This window comes from Amphiprion ocellaris, chromosome 15 (genome assembly GCF_022539595.1).
Source record: "Amphiprion ocellaris isolate individual 3 ecotype Okinawa chromosome 15, ASM2253959v1, whole genome shotgun sequence".
Classification (NCBI taxonomy): Eukaryota; Metazoa; Chordata; class Actinopteri; family Pomacentridae; genus Amphiprion; species Amphiprion ocellaris.
Window position 1 is genome coordinate 5,905,637 of NC_072780.1, and position 22,295 is coordinate 5,927,931.

General features: G+C 39.5%; 1 protein-coding gene across 1 annotated transcript in view; it reads right to left on the reverse strand.

Annotated features, from left to right (window-relative positions):
* LOC111567384 (solute carrier family 45 member 4) overlaps nt 1-22,295 on the reverse strand; it is a 71,991-nt gene that overhangs the window by 30,677 nt on the left and 19,019 nt on the right. Inside the window, exon 3 of the mRNA XM_023268469.3 lies at nt 16,736-18,099. Coding sequence (XP_023124237.2) covers nt 16,736-17,060 — 325 coding nt within the window. The 5' untranslated portion in view covers nt 17,061-18,099. The remainder of the gene's footprint in view (nt 1-16,735; nt 18,100-22,295) is intronic.

The window sequence follows — 22,295 nt, forward strand, 5'->3', positions numbered from 1 at the left end:
GAAATATTAAAGAGAAAAAAATACCACTACAGTGAAATCTTTATATTTTTCATCAAGTCAGTGTTTGTTAATGTGGGTCCACACTGACAGTTCCTCTCTAGTTATTTACGACCATATATTTTGATTTTTTTTCTCCATGAAAACTGCTATTTGTTGCTCTAAAATGACTTGAATGCAGCTCTGCACCACTGCCTCCATCCATGAAGTCCCCGTTTCTTTCTCCACCCACCACCTCACTGTTCGTTGCAGCTCGAGCACACCAGCTCACCTACGACTCTGCTCAAACACTGCAAAACTACACCCATATTAGCAAAATGACAAGTTGCTATATTGGACTAATTCCACCATACAGGCTCAAGCAGGATTCTAAAGAAGAAGGAGAACAAACTGTACAGGGTTACCCATTATTATAAATCCAGTGTCTATACTTAACAACTGAATAGTAGCAAATCATTAAGAAACAAGAAAAGCATTCAGAGAGCGCAGTACTCCACCAAGGCTGCTCAGTCGTTGTATAATTTCCAACGGGTAAGTCCCAATAAGTCCGCAGTGGTGGATTTTTAGTAGGATCGCAATCCTGTGATTGTGAGCAGGCAGCTGATGTCGCCTTCACTTGTCATAGTTACAGTGATGCTGCACCATTATCTTGCAATGATACGGAAATCCTTAACAAATCTGTAGATCCAGACTATATGTCGCATCACTGAAAAAATCTAATGAGGTGGTCCTTGTGTCCTTTCTGACCTTCCCCGAAAATTTCATCCAGATCCGTTACTCCGTTTTTGAGTAATGTGGAATGGAAAGACAGACTAACAGACAGAAGGACAGACGTACGCTGATTGTCACATAACTCCGATGCATTCCTTGGTGGGGTAAAAATGTGCTTTTCTGCCTCCAAGCTGTTTCTTAATGTTACATAGGGGGTTAGGACTTGTCTAAATTGTAGTGCTGAGAGTGTAGTGGGTACCGTGGCTCCAAAACACAGTAAAAACTTCTAATGTTTACATACATGGTCAGAAAATGTATTGTAAATTAGCCTTAGTACCTTGTTGTTCCACCAAATGCAGCTCCTTACTGGTAAATGCTGTAGCGACCCAAGAGACCCAGAGTTCACTTGTATCACAGGCAGTTTATGATTGCAAGCAGAGACTAATGCCTAGGTTTAGCGAGCAAAGGGCAACCATGACAAAGACTTCTGTGACGCTTAATGTCCTCTGGCTAAAGGTAGTGTAATTTATACAGTGCATGGTATGGTTGACTCTGTAAACCATACCAGTTAAAAAATGCCATAATCTGGCCCAATCCTGACCTAATAAATCAGCTCAGGACGTCCCTAGTCCAAATATATTTGACATATCGCTTTGCAAACATGGACCTTCTGCTTGACTACACTATCAAACATCTGTTATAAGGCTTGTAGAGTCAGCAAGTTCTTTTAAATCACTTCTTAAAATCCACCTTCTTATAGACTTGCTTTGATGTGAGGTTTACTTTCAGCTTTAATTAGTTTTAGTGTTTTATTCTGTATTGTGTCCTGTTTATTTTAGATGTTCTCTCGTTTTATTTTACTTTTAGCTGCATGGTTCTTTGGTGTGATGTCGTCTCTCCAACTCTTTAATTCTCTATTTTTTCACTTTTAATTTTAACCCACAATCTTGTTCTGTAATTTTCAAACTGCCTAATTCCCTTGTTTGAGTTGCATCCTAATCTAGCTACTTATTCGTTGAATTTTTTGTCATTTTTGCTATTTATTCTTAACTGACTGCTCTGACTTGCTCTAGCTTGTTTGATTGTCTCTGTATTTGCATATTTTAACTGTCTGGTGCCATATAAATAAAGTTATTATTATTATTGTGTTGGTAATGTCAGTTAAAGGCTCACAGTTTCTCATTTTGCAAGTCTGGAAATGAAAGCAGAACAGGTATCTTCCTGTTAAATAATTGAAAAGTAGTTTGGTGGTTATGACAGATGCTACACAACAGAGCATTTACTTGGTTAGATCATATATAGCAACTGTAGCAAACCCCATTTGGTTCAGGCTTCAAATTACACAAGCGATTAGAGACCATACAAGTGAAGTACTGACCAGAGCACTGTGAGCTTTAGTACTTTCCAAGAAAAAGATACACAGTTTTGTAATGTTTTTAACAGTAAACAAACCAATATGGCACAGCAGTCATCTGATAAAACCACCCACAACGGCAACTTTACAACTTTTGAACTTAAATTACGCCCACCTTCACGAGTTGAGCTGGATGAATGACTGTGTAGGATCAGTCTGTCAGTATTCATCCATCCATCCTCTCATTAGTATACTGTCAAAGTCAACGAGAGTCAGTGAGAGACAGCAGATGTTTTTCTACTCTCCTTTATAAATACTCACCCACACAAACACACACACACACACACACACACACACACACACACACACACACACACACACACACACACACTTATCCTGAGGCCAGCCATTACTGATGTGCTCGCTGGCTGCTATTAGGCCTGTGTGTGTTTGTGTGTGTCGTGCTGTTAGGCTTTATAGATTTTCAAGTCAGTTTGACTGACTGCAACGCACTACAGTCCAAGTTGTTTTGAATATTATGAAATATAAACAGATGTTGAGTAGAAAAAGACATGGAAACAAATAATTGCTGACCATGTGTGCTGCATTTATTCCTCGGGAACAATCTGTGCTCAGCTTTGTGGCTTTTAGTCAAGATTCGTCATGCTCACAGATATATTTTCATGACTGTAAAAAATTCCTAATTAGAAAATATTTTTATCTTCAATTATAATTCCCCTGCTCTAATTTGCCAGTCAGGATCTAGTTATAGTCTAATCATATGTGTTGTGAAACTGCATCAGAGCGATTCACCTGAATAAGAACAACAATTTCATTCAAGGGCACCTTTATGTCACATTATCATTGTGTTGATATCACTGTGATGTTCTGAACAAGCTGCAGGTGTGGCGTTAATGCACTGTGGGTGTTGTTTTCATATCGGATTTACCTCCACATTGGGCTGGAGGCCACATGAAACTTGTTAAATACAACATTTGGGATCGGAGCTTCATAACGTGCACATCTGACTTATTACAGCAACACATGGCCACTCCATCTGGCTCTTTAAATTCATTTAAATTCACAGGTATTTGAGTGTTTTCTTAAGTAACTAAACCAACTTTAACCCTCTGAACCCCTAAACCCGCCGTTGGGTTGAAAGACATGTCTTTTTATTAGAACGTCAAAACAACACGATTTATCAGTCAGAAACTGCAACAACTGAGAAAACCTTCAGATTTTCAACTTTCAGGTGGTTCTCAGACTTATCATAGCCGTCTTTTGCTTCCTTCAGGAAAATTAACCAAATCTAAACTTAAAATCATGATATTTCATCAAAATCATTATTCTACATGTCCCATTAAAAAATTTGCCAAATTTGCAGTGAGAATGATGCGTAGGACCCTCTTGGAACTCACGGGTTTCTTCTTTTTATTTTTTCTCCTGTTTTTTTTTAATTGCAGTAAGAAGGCCCAAAACTACTTGAAAACGCGTGAAAATTTGCACACACATCAGGACTGGCGAAAAATTTGATATTTTATGGAACTGTGCAAGACTGAGCCAAAATGGCTCAATAGCGCCACCTGGAAAATTTCAGGCTCGGGGATTTATGAAAAAACAGGCTCTATGACCAGTACATGTGACCTACAGCTATGTCATTTAGTAGGCATAAGTAACTGGTCACGATGTACAAAAATGTAAATGACATCCATACCTAAAACACAACATTTTTAAAAGCTCTAAACTCAAACAGGGTAACCATGAGAGAGTTCAAATTTGGCCAGGATGTACAGCAGGCATGGGTGATCAAAAGTTATCAAAATCATCCATGAAAGTCTGAGGGTGTGGAAATGGCGACCCCTGGAATTTCGACAATTAACCGTGAAACAGGAAGTGCTGTGTAGCTGGCCTATACATGCTCCGATCTGGCTCAAACTTTACATATATGATCACAGTCTGGCCCTGATAACATACCATGGCCGACCTACATTCACAGTGATAGCGCCACGTGGTGGACAGTTTTGATAGGTCACCGTCAAAAAGGCCACAGGCTGAAATACACTCTGTTGTAGCGTCACCTGGTGGACGTGCTTGGATTCACTGACCAGCAAGGATGAAAGGACCTGTTCAATGCTGCTTGCAACTTTAATTTAGCATTTATAGCTGTACATACACCTTGAGAATATGGCTTATTTATGCATTTGTTAACAACTATAACTTCTCCTGTAAGCAGCCATATGTGCATACAAATAAGCAGACAATCAACATTTAATATTTTAACTCATTTTTTGGTTTTATCATAACTTTTATATGTATTTATATACAGTGATTATGTGTTCCTTTATTCACTCCAGCAAACCGAATCCCCTCTGAGGATAAATCAGTTAATTTACTGAAATGAAAATCAATATAATGAGCGTAATTTTCGCCCGCAGTCCCAGTTTAAAGAATGTGCTTCCAATGATGTTTCTTTGTCCCTCGTCATCACCTGAGAGCTCGTTTGTTTTTGATGACTTCACCTCCCTGGAGAGGGAGGGCTGGGAGCAATGTGCTGACAAACAAACACACACACACACACACACACACACACATATTCAGTCCTGCATTCCTCACATATCTTACACTAATAGTGCGCACATACCTTGCTCATAGCTTATAGCCAGTTGCATGGAAAAACATGCGCACCCATATGAACACACATAATGTAGCTTTGTCTTAAAGACTAAAGTATTTGCTGACTTGACATCGCAAACACAAACAGAGACCCGTGAATGTAACCTGGACTGCAGTTCTGATTATTACACAACCCTCTCAGCGACCCCCTCATGGTCCACAGACCACAGTGTGAGAACCACTGGCATCAAATGGCTGTTTTTCACTCCATCAAAATCATCCCTGCAATGATGCTGGCAAATAAAGTTTACTAAACCTGCACTGTGTGTTTGCGTACGTGTGTGTACAGTGGTAGCATTACTACATGAACAAAGTTACTGCAGTGATGATTTCAAGCTCTATAAATAGGAAGGCTTTAAATAACCGACTAGACTGACATGTTGGTCTCTCGGTGTCTCTCTCTTTCTCGGGCGACAGGAGGAAGTGTAAGAAGATAACTAAAGATGGAAGATTGTGGTTAAAAGGCCTCGCAGGCTTGCAAGAAAGCAATTCACACTGTCACTTTCTTCCGTTTCTCATTCTGTCTCTGTAAAGATGTTTTTCCACTTTCCCACCTATTTCATCCTGATAAACACCTTTTTCTTCTGCCTGCCACAGACATGTTAACCCTCTCAGCTACAAAACATGCTGGTAGATTTTTAAAAAACACAAAATTATATCACTTATCAGACCCAGAAACTGTAAAAGCAGAAAAAAAATGCTGGATTTTCACCGTTCTGATGGTCTGTGAACCTATCATGTATGACAAATTAACCAAATCTAAGCTTAACCTGTGGATGTTTCAGCAAAATCACTTTATTGTGCATGTCTCATTGGATGAAATACACCGTTTATACGCATTAGATTCTGAGAAAAACAAAAAAAATTCTACACATCTCAGTGCAACAAAGAAGCTACGACTGACACAACTGTGATCAACAGTTACGTGGCAAAAATTCAGTGAGTTTCTGGCTGATCTGCAGGCAGTGCTTCCACAGTGTAGCTAGGGAAACTAATGTTCAGCATGCAGACTAGTACTGTTGTGGAGGCTTGGAAAAATGCTGTACATGCTGATTTTAAGTTTGTTTCTTAAAAAAAAACCAAAAAACAACAACCACCAGAGAAATTAAACTGTTTTGGTTTGTCTCTACGCCATTTTAACTGTGCCATACCGCACAGAAGACACTTTTGAGTTCTCTCTACTTCTAGCCATGGTTGTGCTGTTTCCATAGAGGTGCAGGACTTTATACAGCAGTGAAAAACGAGCCCACGATGAGCAAAAATGTGCCAGGAGCAAAGGAACTGCTTAGGGTTCAAAGGGTTAATGCAAAGATTTTCTATCCAGTCACCTCTCTGCCCTCCATCTACTCTGTCCCACGAATGATTTGCTAAGATTATGGTGATTAGTCACTGTGACATCAAGCCAGTCATTTATGTAACCCCATATTACGCTGTCTGCAAGGTCATCTGCTAGATTAGACCAGCCAACATGATGGGATCACTCGGTGGATTAGGTTACCTGGCACGCTAGTATAAACAACGCAAGATAAAGCTGATTTACTGCACAATAAATAGCATGGGATGCTTCATTCTCTAGCATGACAAGAAGCTACAAGCTACTGCGCTACCATGACATATGTGAAACCAGAGCTATTTAGGAGGCTCATTTCACAAAGGAGATTTGCCAACGTGCAGATTGCAAATGGTGGCAGTATCAGTGTCTTTGACAAATTGCAAAATCTGCAGGGCTCCTGTGTGCTCATGTTTTGTAAATTAACAAGAGGAAATGATCTCAGGTTGGCAATAGCAGCTTGCATGTAGGGAATTTGCGCCACACACTGCACTGCAAGACGTAAAAGTAATCAGATGAGGTAAAGGTGAAGACATTAATACCACGGGCCGAACCTTTCAGCCAGACAACCTGAATAAATAGAAGGACCTCTATTGTTGGATTGGAGTAATCTGCTTTAGTAAAGCCAAGAAGGCCTCCAAAGAACAATGTTGAAGAGCTGCCAGCTTTGGTGGCATAGCTGCATCCAAAACTAATCAGTCAGACAGGGAAATAAACAGATTACCAATAAGACTAATGGTCAAAAAGAAAGTTCTGGGTCACTTTCATCCCGTGAGACTTTCTCCCCTCCGATTTCAGCCCATTTCCAAAGGTAGCAAATATTCTGATAGAGGACAGAAACACACAAGTTACTTCTGCACTAGAATAGAAATGGAAACTCGAATCTGATTTGTACAAAAGAATTGAAACAGCAAGAAAACAGGAGATTTTAGGAGGCAGCAGTTGATAAAAAGTGACTTGTAAAATGAGGATTTTTGTTGGCCTAATAATAAACGGATGTAGTTTAACAAATGCTGATAGAATGACACCTTTACTATCCAGATTTAGTATTAGGATAATGACTGTTAAAGCCCAACTCACTTATTATCACCAAACTGTAATCTCTGCTGTAATATTAAGTATTAATTTAATTCTGAGGCACTTTCTGGTATCTGCAGGTATTTAATTCTGATGCAAGGCTTCTGTGTCTGATTACATCCCTAATAGAAATCTGGAACTCTCCCCACGACTCTTTTTTTTTTTTTTTTTTTTTTTTTACAGATAATTCCACTGTTCTGCTGTTATTAAGGGAACTGTAGGGGCTGAATATCTACTTTCGTCAGTCTGTTGACAGTTTTTTTTTTCCTGTAATTTGTCCTGAGTCAGTATCATGACGCTTTAACAGCTTCCTCTTGTGCCACTTTGAGCTCGGTTCTGAGAAAGTTTATGTAACGTGGCGAGCTCGCGACTAAAAAGAACGACACCACACTGTCCGTGCTCGACGCCTCCTCCTCGTTCCCCGACTCTCTCCTTTCAAAGGCTCCCCTCTCCCTCCTTTTCCACCTTATCATCTTTCCTAATCCCCCACTGTGTCTTTCACTCTTATCTCACTTTTAACTGCATTAAGTCATTAGGTGGTGTTCCCACTGAGGGTGACTTTCACTGAGGATACACACGAAGATATAGCTGGAGGACGAGCAGAATAAATCAAAGCACGGGAAGCCAAATCAGTCCAAAAGCTCCCTGTGTGGCAGGTAAAGGTCATGAAAAATCAGCCACAATTGCACAGCTCTGACGGAACTGATGGTCTTACAGTTTAGAAATGAAACTTTTATTAAATGACACACTATTTAACTTTGATTACTGCCTTTCATGGTCATTTTGTAGAGAAATATTGACATTCACAAGAGCTTAAGATGACTTATGCCACATTTAATGACTATTTCTGCCCGATATACAAAGATTTATTTGGTTTTGACCATCATATATGGAGTCAATTCAGAGGACAATACAACAAATGACATTCTAGATGCAAGTATCCGCAGAGCTAAGCGTCCTCTGACACTGAAATACATAGATTTTTTTAGAACAGCAAAGTATTAATGACAATGTGGAAATAATGTGACTTTGTCGAAGGGGCCGAGAAATATGACCCAAATCTGCAGATCAGCACACTGTTTAGCTGTCTGGCCAACAGCTTTACGGTTTTGGTTCAATCTCTGCAGTTTTAGAGTGTCATTTCTGGTTGCAGAAAGCATGTTTTCAGGAAATAGCCTCAAAAACAAAGCGCTGCATATTGCCTGCTCTGCACCAAAAAGGAGACAAACACATGGCAGATCATTTACCAGCAAGTCGGATATTTTTTAAGAGCTGGTAGAAGCCAAAATCAGACCTACGGTGTAACAAAAATGAAAGTTTTAAATCTAATTTCTTTTCTCGTTTTGTTAAATTATATATAATAACTAGTAAAATCCCAGGATAAAGTATTAATTAACATGTTAAACATAAAATATCACCATTTTGTACTGTATTTAAATCAACAAAAATATCATCATTTGACCCATATTTTGCATCACAGAAAAAAAGTATATTAAGGAATGAGAGAAGGTGAATATTTTGTATATTTGTCTGAAGCTCCAGCCCTGCATTTTCATGTTTTTTTTAACGACACTAATTTTACAAGTATTCGCATTTCTTTTCTTTTTTTCAGTTTCTGATTTACAGTATTCTACCTTTTTTCTAGCATATTTGCTACCAGATTTTCACAGATTTTTTTATTTTTTTGTACAACAAAATGAATGACAAAATTGCTTTATAATGGTTAAATGTGTCTAGTGTATTGTTTCAAATTCACGAAGAGTGAGATGAAAATAACATTAGGTCTCCTGTTATGATGCCAATGTTCCACTATTGTTTACAATGGCAGCGTAATGAGAAACACACTTTAGTGTTAGCTTCATTCATCCATCCATTTTCTTCTGCTTATCCGGGGTCGGGTCGTGGAGGCAGCAGATGAAACGGGCCGTTCCAGACGCGCCACTTTCCAGCTCTTCCTGGGGGATCTTGAGGCGTTCTCAGGCCGGACAGGATACATAATCCCTCTAGCGGGTTCTGGGTCTGCCATGGGGTCTCCTCCCAGGCAGACGTGTTCAGAAAACCTTCAAAGGAAGTCTCCCTGGAGGCATCCAAATCAGATGTCCAAACCACCTCAACTGGCTCCTTTCACCACGAAGGAGCAGCAGCTCTACTCCGAGGTCCCTCCGGATGTCCGAGCTTCTCACCCTATCTCTAAGGCTGAGCCCAGCCACCCTATGGAGGAAGCTCATTTCGGCCGCTTGTATCCATGATCTTGTTCTTTCTGTCACTACCCAGTGCTCGTGACCATAGGTGAGGGTTGGAACGTAGATGGTATGGCAAATTAAGAGCTTCACCTTGTGGCTCAGCTCCCTCTTCACCACGACGGTTCAGTACAACACCCACATTGCTGCTGGCACCACACCAATCCACCCGTCCATCTCTCGCTCCATTTTCCCATCACTCATGAACAAGATCCCGAGATACTTGAACTCCTTCGCTTGGGGAAGCAACATCGGACTTGGAGGTGTGTTAGCTTCAGCATTTGCCAATGTTTACCTACCATACCAAAGTAATTACTACAGGATCCTACAGTTGGTCCGCCATATTCTTCATTTAGATTCAATGCAGAGTCATGTGACACAAGGTGATGATTTTGATCAGCTGTTCACTTTTTATCGTCTACGGGGCCGCTGAAATTCAGTGTGGTTTATAAGAAGGATAAATGCTAGATTTTTAGATTCTGACACCCAATGCTCCCATTAGCGTGTCATTATCTGCGCTGTGACAAATGAATTGCAGCCGGCCGGAGGACTTCTTGTAAATTCCTACCACCCGTGCAGCTGCATCAATCTCATCCACACTTTCTGTTACTGGGTAGCAGTTCTCTTGTGGAGAATCAAATGAGATCAATGTCACTTTCATATGTAGGGTAAATATGAAACTAGAGCTACTGGACCACTAAAATAGTTTAGGATGCAGACTGGAGGAAACTGGCAGTCCGGTCTGAAGGTAACACAATCAGCCAAACAGCACTTTTAAGGCTTTCAGATTAAAATGCTAAATCTCATTTGCAAAACAACAAGTTGTGGTTTTATAGTGAGTTTTGTGCTATGAATATTTCTTGGCAAACTACAAATGGTTTCCATTCAATATGCCAAGTCATGCTCATCTCCATCCAGCTCTGTACCTCCATGAACGTCCATATTTAGCTGAAAGGATTCACCTACGCATCAAACAATGTACAGAAGCACCAGGAACAGACAGAAGATGTAGACAGGTTTGGAGTGGGCTACAACAGAAATAGACATGCTATAAAACACAGCATGAACATTTGTGCTATGGAAAAATACTGCATTTGGATAAAAAAGAAAAACATAACAAACGTGTGAAATACAGGCTGCAATCACTGCAAAGTGATTTGGAGGAAAGAGAACTTCATACAAGTGAGGTGTCAACACTGTGCGAGGCTCAGCCCAATTTGGTCCTATCAGGTTTGACGTCTAAATTATAAATAAAACTGGCTTAACAGTCTCAATATGTGCTGCTGCCTTTGGGAAAAAAAGGCCACGTCTCCTTGTATGAGAGCAGAAAAGAGCTCGGCGTGCTCTCCACACAGGACCTTGTAAGGTAGAGCTTTCTTATCCTTTCTCTGCGTTGTGTAAATATGGGCTCCTTGACCACACTGTGTCGGCTGCACACACACATTCAGACACACACAGCCTCTCTTTCTCTGACCCCAATGTTGTGGGGTTGAAAACACAATGGTTTCACTCAGGGTGAGCCAACCAGCCAGCTTACCGGCTATCCAGCTAATTCCAGCAGCTACAGTCGGTCTCCAGCACGCATGGAGCGTTAACTACCTATAGAGGGGTCGATATTTGTTATCCAAAAACTTGGAGCTCTGCCCGCAGTTGGAGGGAGGTTTGTTTTCAAGCTTGCCATGTTTGCTAACAGGCTGGAAACATGAATGAATCTGCACAAAAACAACCAACAAAAACAACCAACAAAGATACATAACTCCCTCCCACCACATGATCCAAAATGTATTTTCCTTCTGCATTTCTCCCACCTTCTTTGTTCTGTCAGCAGTTTTTCAACTCTGACACAAAGGTCCTTTCAACACTTTACAATGGTGTTTCATGAGAAAAAGAGTTTTGGTCCTCCGGGGATATTATTTTTATTTTTTTTACTGCATGCAGTAACTGAGACAAATTGGCAACAAGGCTGCGGTGACACGACATATGAAGGTCTAATAATACATCCACCGTGCCAATCAGCACATAGAGGAAAGAGGAAAACTCTCCATCATAGGCTGAACCATACATGCTGTTCATTTTTAGCTTGTACCCAACTGGAAAATGATCCAAAACCTGGTATGGTACAGCAGTAGTTGTGACCAAACACTGCACAGAAAGTAAAATCATCCCACACTGAAAATGGGAAGAGACAGATATTTCATATCTATAACTGATTAAATGACTATTTGAAACAGTAAAAGAATCACTCAGAGCAATCAACCTGCACACAATTAATAATTTTGGTGTTTGGTGTCACCAAATAAAGTTCCAAAAAGCCGACTTCTTGCTACCTGCACCAAGCTTAAGTCAGACAAAACTAACTACCTGGTGAACAAAGTGGATCCAAACCTTTAAACTAACCAATATTTCTGTTAGGGGTTGATCAGGACCAAAAAGAAACTAAAATTAGAGTGATATTTGCATTTACATTCCTCAGATGGCCAGAAACACAACTTCAAATGAACCCTCTGAGTCCATTTTTACACATTTTTATTAAATGTGGGCTACTTTTCACTGCAATATTAAGTCCTATGTATTGTACAAAGATTTACTAAATCTGGACTCAACATGCACAATACGTTTCTAAGGGCCCACTGATATAAACAACACTGAAAAAATGTTGACTACATATTGTAAATGTTTTCCTACCTACATTTTTAGAGTTTTCTTCCTTGTTTCCTCTCTGCTCTGTGTGAACACAGCCTGCAGTTCAGCCAAAAAGTCCCAGGATTTTTGTCACCTGACCGAGCTGAGTCAGTCGTGGCTTCCTGGTTTTGCAGAGCGGTGCAGAATTTTTTGCTTTGTACAGAATGTGGTTATTACAAGTGGTTTATCTGTAGCAAGTACAGCGACCTCAATGCACAATTTTAAGCTTCGGTTTGGCTTATTTTCCCAACAGAACTCCTCGCCGCACACGATTTGTTCGACGACCGCCAGAAAGTTGAAAATCTGATGATTCTTTCTGGTTTACAGTTTCTGACTTGGATAAGCGATGCAATTTTAAGTGTTGCTTCTACAGATAACATGCCTTTCAAACCCGCTGGTGGGACTTGGGGTTCAGATGATTAATTACAGTGACTGCAGGATGTGTAAATAAGCAGTTTTCTGCTAACAAATATCACGTCAGCTTTGTGAGATGATTAAAAAGGCAATGCTGCGCTTGAAGGTTATTCCAGTTTCTTTATTTCTGTCCTGCAATCTGAATCGAACCACTGTTTTGAAGCATTTCAGGCACATCCGTGTAACCGTGTGACTGTCTTTAAGCATAACGTTATTTATATAGTAGTTGTCTACAGCAAGTTGCAAAGTGGTTTAAAGAAAAGCAGCTACATTGAGTTGCTGGAGGTCTTGTGACTACTGAGAGCAACCTACTTTAGAATTCATTTTGATGGAAGGCTACCTTCTCTAATTATGATCAGTGAAAAGGTCAGTCTGGAAGGCATTCAATTAGCCTGACAGGAACAACCTACACGACTGGATTAACTCTCTCTGCAGTGACGAATCACAGCGAGACACTAAAGTCACCACTCTGTCTGCTTCAGTTTTATCTATTTCAGTGGACTAATATGCTGCACTTGTACCTCCCAGTGGGTTCGAAATCTACTAAGAGGGGCTCAGACATATCCTGATCTCAAAAAAAAAAAAATAGGCTAGGGCAGCTAAACGAGGGCTAAAATTGGAACACAAAACATGCAGAACCTCTCCTGTCTGATGCTAACACAAGCCTGAAATAGCGCTACAATACTTAAGGTAAAAAGGTATGGAACATTTTCATGATCCGCATGATTGTTTTTTTATGGTTAATAATAGCTTCTTCTGCTTTAACACGACGTACAACTCCTCTGCGTTAAACTAAAATCCCTTTAACCCTTGTGTCATCCTGCAGGTCAGCATTGACCCGTCTGAAAGTTTGAAAATATGGAAAAAAATATATCTTCACAGTGAAACTTCTGATGTCCACATTTTCAACATTTTCAGGAAATCTTTGAACATTTTTTGGTGGAAAAAAAGAAATGTTAAAAATGTTTCTTAAGAGCATTCACAAAAAATTCTGGATTTTGGTTGACTTTTTTTGTGAATGCTCTTAAAGAAAATAATAGAAGCTTTACTGCAATCACTTTAGATATTTTTAGGATTTTTTGGAAGATTTTTACTAATTTTTTGAAAATATTAACAAGAATTTTCTTGCCAAATTTGGGGGATTTATTTTAAATAAAACTTTCAAGGGAAACTTTTAAGGAATTATTGGAATTTTCTTCCTGAAGGTTTTGCAAATTTTCAGAAATTTGGGGAATTTTTTTGCTGAATTTTTGGATTTTTTTCAGACATAGAAACAATATTTTTTTGGGTGCCCATAAGTGAAGACAACAGGAGGGTTAACGTGCAACGCTTGGCAGGTCTGCCCTAAAGACGATGTTTGGGAGCCAGATTCCCCACGGCAGCTCATCCTGGGTGAGCCAGCCAGGAGTCATGGTGGCCACAGGGTGACCTCCACATCATGTTGTCTTGGTTATGTAAGAAAGGAGATCGCAGGACGTCACTGAAGGGGAACCGGGCATTTGGAGAGGAAAAAGAAGCAAGAGAAAGAGGAGGAGGAGGAGGGGGTTGCATGGGAAATTACTTTGAATTATAAATAATGTTATGGCTCTTTCAGCCTTTTATCTCCCTGCTGCTCACTCTCCTTTTTTTCTTCCTCTCCTTCTTTTCACTCCTCACACCCTAAAGGCTCCAGTGCACTCCAGACTGAATCGGACTTGGCGTATTTTCAGAAGCTGTCAAAGACGACACTGGGTGCAGATGTCAGTGTCCTCGGTGTGACTTGATGTCTCGGTGTGTGTGTGTGTGTGTGTGTGTGTGTGTGTGTGTGTGTGTGTGTGTGTGTGTGTGTGTGTGTGTGTGTGTGTGTGTGTGTGTGTGTGTGTGTGTGTGTGTGTGTGTGCGTGCGTGCCGTGAGTCAGAGTGCAAGCCAGCTAATCTCCAAGCGGATCTGGAGGAAGTCCATTCGAACAAGGTGAACAGGAGTTGGGATACATGCCCGGACCTTTCAGCCGTCATGGTGTCTTCTTAAAAGGCAGAACAACATCAAGACGGACAGCAAGACTCGCTGTTCCCTTACAAGCTGCATTATCTTCACATGTGCCTCATTTGATATGTATTCTTACTACAAGGATGCAATTTCATACCTCAGATTCAAGCCAAACGAATTCCTATTCATGACTTCTCCTCACTGGGATGATTTGCAGCTGTTCCAGTTTATAACAATACTTAGAAAATCTTTTGACTTTCTGACAGCAGCAGGACAAAACAAGACATTCAAAGACATCAAACTGTGGTTTCCTGACCTTCTACAGACAAAACAACTCATCGATTACTAAAAAAAAAAAAAAAAGGCAACAAGGACGTTCATTAATGAAAATAGTGATTCTTTGTAGCTCAACTAGCCAAGAAAACTATGTGAACTGAGTATGTTTTCACACAGAAAGATGAAACTAAATAGATCTGACATGGGTGCAGCTCCACATTACGGAATCTTCACAAGTGTTCACAAGCAGAAACAAAATAATTAGAGGCTGTTAAAAATATTTCTGCCTGAAGTTATTTCAACAGTGAAAAACACAGGGACTTTTTGTTCAGCTGCACATACAATATTGGGTCTAGCAGCTCGCATGAAAAAAACACTAATCTTTGAAATTTTGGCATAAAAGAGATTAAATGTGGGATGAAAATTAAGGAATAATGAATTTAACTGTTAGTTGCAGCCCTGGTTTTGACGTTGCTGCTTTTTGTAAAGTTAGTGTAACAGAAAGTCAGTTAGGTGACAATCAAATGCCTTTCTTTGTTTTCTCACAGTGAGAAGATGTGTATGGGAGAGAGCAGAACAACAGCAGGTGGCTGGTGATGAGAAAAGACATTTACTTTGGCCAGAATATGGGTCAATATATAATTGAGGGACTTTTGAAGTATATGGGATACATCTTGATTACATTTTGCATACTTTCTTTACAAACTCCATAATTATTTATTATGGAAACAATCACCTATTAATAAAAAAAGACTAGATATCACTAAAACGTCAACTAAATAACCGTTCAAATTTAGTAACAACCACCTTCTAATTAGCTAAACAATAATAAAATGAGCTTATTCAAAAGTTGTTTTGATTGTGTTCTTTTTATTAAGTTGAGATAATCATGACAGATATTTCTTTTTTGCCAATATATCAAATTTTATATGTAAAATAACAAACTGTATCTGTGTCTGAGAAATCACTTTCAACTACCCATTAGAAAAACACCTCTCAAGGAAGTGTGTTAATTCCAAATCAGGTGACCTGGTCATTTTGTTTCTTTTTTGGTCATTTTCAATCCATTTTGTGGGTTTTAGGTCCTTTTGTGGTCATTTTAGGTCTTTTTGTGGTCATGTTGTACATTTTTGTGGCCCTTTTCAGTCTGTCTGTGGTAATTTTAGGTGTTTTGTGGTCATTTTGCCATTTTTTTGTAGTTACTTTGTGTGTCTCCCGTCATTTTGCCTTTACATGATAATTGTCTGTCTCAAGAGTCATTTTCTGTATTTCTATGGTCATTTTGTGTCAATTTTTGTAATTTTGTGCACTTTTGTGGTCATGTTGTGTCTTTTTATGGTTGTTTTGTGTGTCTTTGTATTCATTTTGTTTCTTTTTTGGTCATTTTGCAACTTTTTGTAGTTATTTTGTGTCTCTCTTGTCATTTTGTATCATTATATGATAATTATGTCTCATTGAGTCATTTTGTGTTTTTCTGTGGTCATTTTGTGTCAATTTTTGTAATTTTGTGCACTTCTGTGGTCATTTGTGTTATTTTATAACGCAAAATAACAAATTGTATCTGTGTCCGAGAAATCACTTTCAACTAAGTTCCCCATTATAAAAACACCTCTGGAGGAAGTGTGTTAATTCCAGATCACATGACCTGCTCCACATGATGTCATTTCCTCCTGAAGAAAAGACTGGCCAGACTCCAAGGATTTCTGAGTTATTTAATATAAAGTAGTGTGTGAGTCATGTGTGGATTTATGGCATGTCAACAGGTTTACTACAATATCTTTATGAATAACTTTCAGTTTCAATTTTACTCATTTGTATATATAATATTTAGAAAAATCTTTCTGGAAAAATGTCATGTGGTGCAAAAATTTCAACTATGATACCTGTCAACTATGTTACAAAAAGTCCTGCAATTATATATTGACCCATGTTACTATATATACCATACAAGTCTTTGTTTGGATGTAAAGCAATGCTGTTTTAATGTAAACATCGACTATATGGTCTCCACTCACCTATCTGCAGCAGTACGGGCGTCACCAGCGCAGTCTCCATGGCGTAGCAGAACTCCCGGCCAAACATCACGGCGCCGTGCATCACCCATCTCTTCAGGGGGATGCCTTCTATCGACCCCTCGCTCGCCGACTCCTCTCCTCCTCGGCGTCCTCCCCCGCCGCCGCCACCACCGCCGCCTCCCGATCCATCCGTCTCGCCTCCCGCTCCTCCTTTCTCCTCATCCGAGCCCGATGCCGTGGAGTTTTTGGCGTTGACCCCGCCGACCAGAGATCCGACCTGCATAGCGTCAGCCTCCGTGTTCTGGGGAGGCATGGCGGAGGGCATGCACGCCACGAGAAAACAAGCGCACCCTTTCTAACGTACAAATCTGTGAGCAGTTGTGTGAGGAAAAACAACACTGCTTCCACAAACTGCTCGTATCAAATTGCTTGTAGTTACTTTAAAACTAGTAGTGACTTCCTAGAAGTAATTTTATTACAATCTTTACAAGCTACAAATTGCAACTTGCTAGTTATATAGCTTTTACATCTGTTATTCAAGTGCTCACGAAACTATGGAGTGCTAATAACACTAGAATAAAAACAGAAAAACTGTAACAGATAGTGTCCCAGCATGCGAGGTAATAAAGTTTATCTATAACTGGGCCCTGCTGAAATTAAAAAAGGGTAAATAAATGAAGACAAACTAACCTGTTACACTATAGCTCTAGCACAGATCCGAAATTTCCAGATCTTCTACAGTGAGGAAAACAAACACCTCCCTCTAAACAAGTTGTCCTCCAAAAAACACTGCAACTTCAAACTTGTTAATCCTCCTTGTTTTCCACCCACAGTCGAACAGAAAAAAAAGAAAATCATAAAATCAGCTTTCCCCAAGGCTTGTAGAAAATCTCCAAAAAATAAAGGAAGCAGTTGAATTTCACAGGAAGAGTGAACGGTACATTCCAAGAGTGACTTTGTGCACTTGCTTTCTTTGTGTGTGTCAGGTGTGTGAGATACTGCCTGGAAAACTGTGTCAGCTTTATTTGGTATGACAAAGTGTGGTGTGCGCGTGTGTGTGTGAGTGTGTGTGTGTGTTTGTGTGTGTGTGTAGGTGTTTATGGCTTTTTTGTCATTGAGGTTTCCTCCTCGTTTCTCTCTTGTTTTGTTTCCTTTACTGTCTATTACAAGCAGTAAAAATCCATATAGAAGACCATTCGGTGAGTTCCAGAGTCATTTTGTGTATGGAGGGCTGGATGGCGGGCTGGACGACGGGGCGGGTGGGGGCGAGCAGGAGGCCACGGGGGGAGGGCGGGGGAGGAGGAGGGCAGGCGGCGACGGTGGGCGGAGCTCCTCTGAAAATCCCCATCGATTGGCTGATCAATCTGGAGGAGAGCGACGGCAGGATGCCAGAAGACAGAAGAGGGGAAAGAAAAGAAAACACACAACGGTGAGTTACGGCAACTTGACTTACATGTCGCGTGATGGATTGTGCGTCAGCTGACATAAGAAGAAGAAAAAAGAAGAAGTGGTTTTCTGAAAAGCTGATGCACATAAATGATGGGAAAAGGAAGCTGAGGTTGAGTAAAAATCAATGGCTATGGGTGTTTTGATGTGAACGTATACAGTGGTCCCTCGTCTATTGCGAGGGGGTCTGGAAGGTAACCCCCGCGATAGACGAGGGACCATTTTTTAGTTACTTTCTAGACTTGTCTCCTATCTGTTCTGCATAAACACAGCCTGCAGTTCAATCGAGTTCAGCCAAAAGAGGTAATTTTTTGCTTTTTTACTAAATCTGGTTAGAGCAAATGCTTTATTGTTGGCATTTTTTCATACGATACATGTGAAATACAGTGGTCCTTCGTCTATTGCTGGGGTTACGTTCCAGACTCCCCCAGCGATAGATGAAAATCCGCAAAGTAGCGACCATATTTATTTGATTATTTATATACATTTTACGGCTATATAAACCCTCCACACACAGCGCAGAGCGACACTATGCACAGCGATCAGTCCAGATGCTGAATGCTGATTAAATATTCTTTTAATATGTTTCAATTATTTTTTTTTTATATAATTTCTATATCATTTTCAATTTTTTCGTCTAGAAAATGCTTATTTTACCGCAAAAATGATTAAAACAATGTAGCAATCGCAGAGCCAGTGACTGTGATTGAACTGTTGTGCACCATGGGAGTTCAGGCTGTTGGGGATTAAATGTCATTATTGTGGTTTATGTTAGTGTTCCAGTGTTATTAGTGTTCATGTTTTATTATGCTTTTGTGGTTTAGTCAGCCTAGTTAGTTTGGTTAGGTGTTATGTTGTCAAGTGTAGTGTGTTTGATGACTTCATGCCACATTTTTTTTTAATAGTGTTGTTCTGTGTGTGTCAAAATAAAAGCATCTGCCAGTTTCAGAGTGCATAAAAAGTAGATATCCTTTCTCCAGCGATGCAGCTCGCCACAGTAATAAATATACAAAAACAGCTATATACTGCAAAATCCCGTGATATAGTGAAAAATCTGTGAAAAGTGAACCACAATATGGTAAGGGACCACTGTAATGTTTTGGTTTATCAGTGCTGAAGAAACAACCTAGAAATTCTGCCGGTCCAGGAGTTTTTGTGAGTTTTTCATACTTCTAAGTGTAGACTGTTGAAACATACATTCCCAAATCTACAATCCACCGACTAAAAATCCCTTTCAGTATTTTTGTTCCAGTTCTTGGTGCTGATTTTCTTCATTCTGGCACTTTTATGTTAGTTGTCTTAAATTTTTTGTTTCCTTCGGTACATTTATAATAGTATACGTGCACTATTATGGACCTGCTGTTAACATATTTAATTTTTTTCCTTGTATTACTAATAACACTACTACCTCTGTGTTGTATCGCACTTCACATTGAATATGTACCACTTTTATACCACACTGAACGGTTGTGGTTTTTTTTTGCTTACCTAGTTTTTTACTTTGACTTTATTCTTGCACATTGTGTCATGGAAGTGACTGGATGCCTGAAATTCCCTCAATTCAATTAAATTTAATTTATAATGTGCAGATTCACAACATATGGCATCTCACAGCGCTTAGCACAGTAAGGTACAGACCTTAGGAATAAGAAATAGAGAACGGAACACCCAACAATCCAAAGTGGCCGTTGGATTCCCAATGAGTGACTGTGGGAAGGAACGAAAAAAAAAAAAAAACTCAGACAGAACCAGGCTAAGGGAAGGCGGCCGTCTGCCTCGAGAATCAGTATCAATAAAGTTTCGATCAATCGATATAAACATACAATAAAGTTGATCTGATCTTATCTTTTAAAATACTCAACAGTAGTCTTTCTTGACAGAAACAGTGTCCTGGCTGTGCTGGATATTCTAACCTGGAATTACTTTTAATGTAAAAACCAATAAAAAGAAAACTTCTGATCTATCAAAATGGGATCATTGTAAGTGCAGAGATGCTGCTTTTTGAAATTCAGGACTGTGAGCACGCAAACGGCTTTTTATTACACTGTGCTGACGACTGAAATGTCAGAAACCAATAACTCAAAACCTGAACACATTACAAAGAAATGCCTACATGGCCAGACGCCATAGGGGCAAAAGAGAAAAAGTGTATTTATGTGCCTTGGGAGAACCAGCCGGCACATGTTTGAGTCGTGTGAGAATACCAATATGCTGACAACACAAACTCACGCACACACACAGATACACATTCTCTCCTATGAAAAGAGTCCATTTTTAAAGAGTGTAATTGGCTCGAGCGCATGATCCATCCATGCACACACTCGGACAGTCTTTGAAACCGGATCTGGTTCGGGATGAAAGAATGCAATGTGTTTTGCGAGATGAAACATTTTTTCGAATTGGACTACTGTTTCAAACAGAGGGCTTGTGTGTGTGGTGAGGAGAAACGACAGATATATGAGAGGAAGGAGAAAGAGGAATACAAGGCACGAATTTCACCTCACGGAAAGAGAGAGGGAGAAAAAGAGTCCGCATGGAAGTTCGACACGATTTCCCACAGAGTTAAATTCCAAAGTGTGTGTTTTTGTGCGCTGCAGCCTGCTGGATTATAACCCGTGGAGACGGCACGTTTCGTCACACCCAACACACACCAACGCTGGCCACGTGAACGACACACACACATCATAACGGTGCTAAGACCCTCATCAAGCCTCTTAGGGAGAGTTTGAGAAAGAAAACAAAGCGAGAAAGAGGGAGGGAGGAAGAGAAAGGAGGGTCTGAGCAGGTGGACGGAAGGAGGGAGAGTTTGGAGTCCAGCAGAGAGGAAACAGTCATATGGATGAGGACGGACTTTACTTTCTCTGCTCCCTCTCCTCATCTCCGTTTTCAGCGCTCTCACATGTCCACATGAACATTCATGATGCACTCAAGATGGTCATGAATATTTTATGGCTCGCAAACACACAGGCCCCGCCTCACCTGACCTCACACACACTGCAGCATGTTGCATAACAGCCTCTCTCTGTCACAAATACACACTAATTATGCATAAAATATGATCACAACAACAGCAAAGAACACCACAATCTCCGCCGTCAGCGAGAGAATTTGATATGGCGAAACACCCAAAAAAAGGCCAGTCGCAGCACGCTAATGAGGAGAGCAACACAACATTCAGATGTGGTTCACCAGATATCTCAGTAGGGTGGAGGAGTTGGAGCTCTGGTCTTGGTAAGAAATCTCTTTACCGATGATTCACACATTGATGTGATGTTTAACGGAGCTCCTGGCTGCAGTTCTCAAACTCATACGACACTTGCACCGTAATTAGAGCTGCAACTAACAGTGATTTTCTTTTATCCAGAAACTACATTTGTTTCTTATTTAAGCTTGTAAAACCCACTGTCGCAGAAATACATCAGTTTTATTTTTTTTAATACTATTTTCTAAGATAGAATAGATAGATAAAGATAGATAGAGAGATAAATATAGATAGAGATATAGAGATAGATTTTTTTTCAAAATTGTTTCTATATTTGTTTTTTATTTTTATTTATTTATATATATATATATATATATATATATATATATATATATATATATATATATATATAAAAATAAAAAATATATTTTATATATATATATATATATATATATATATATATATATATATATATATATATATATATATATATATATATATATATATATATATATATATATATATATATATATATGTTGCTAATTTTTTTCTATACTTGGGTCTTACAGGCTTAACTAAGACAGTTTCCTAAAGTCCAAGAAATCATCTTCAAATAACTTGTTTTGCGAGACCAACATCCCAGAACCAAAACATATGTTGTTTACTTTCATGCAAGACAAATCAAATCCTCACAGCTGAACTGAAGCTGAACTTCTGGGTGTTTGATATTTTGTGCGCCAGTTTTTCAGTAAAAGTTTCACATTAGGTACAAATTTAAATATCTATCCATTGTGTAATTAATTAAATTAATTCATGATAATGTAATGTAGAAACTGTTTTATACATTAATTATTCCTTCTTGGTGCTGAAATGTAGGATCATATTTTTAAGCTGTGCTGCCTGGAAAATCAG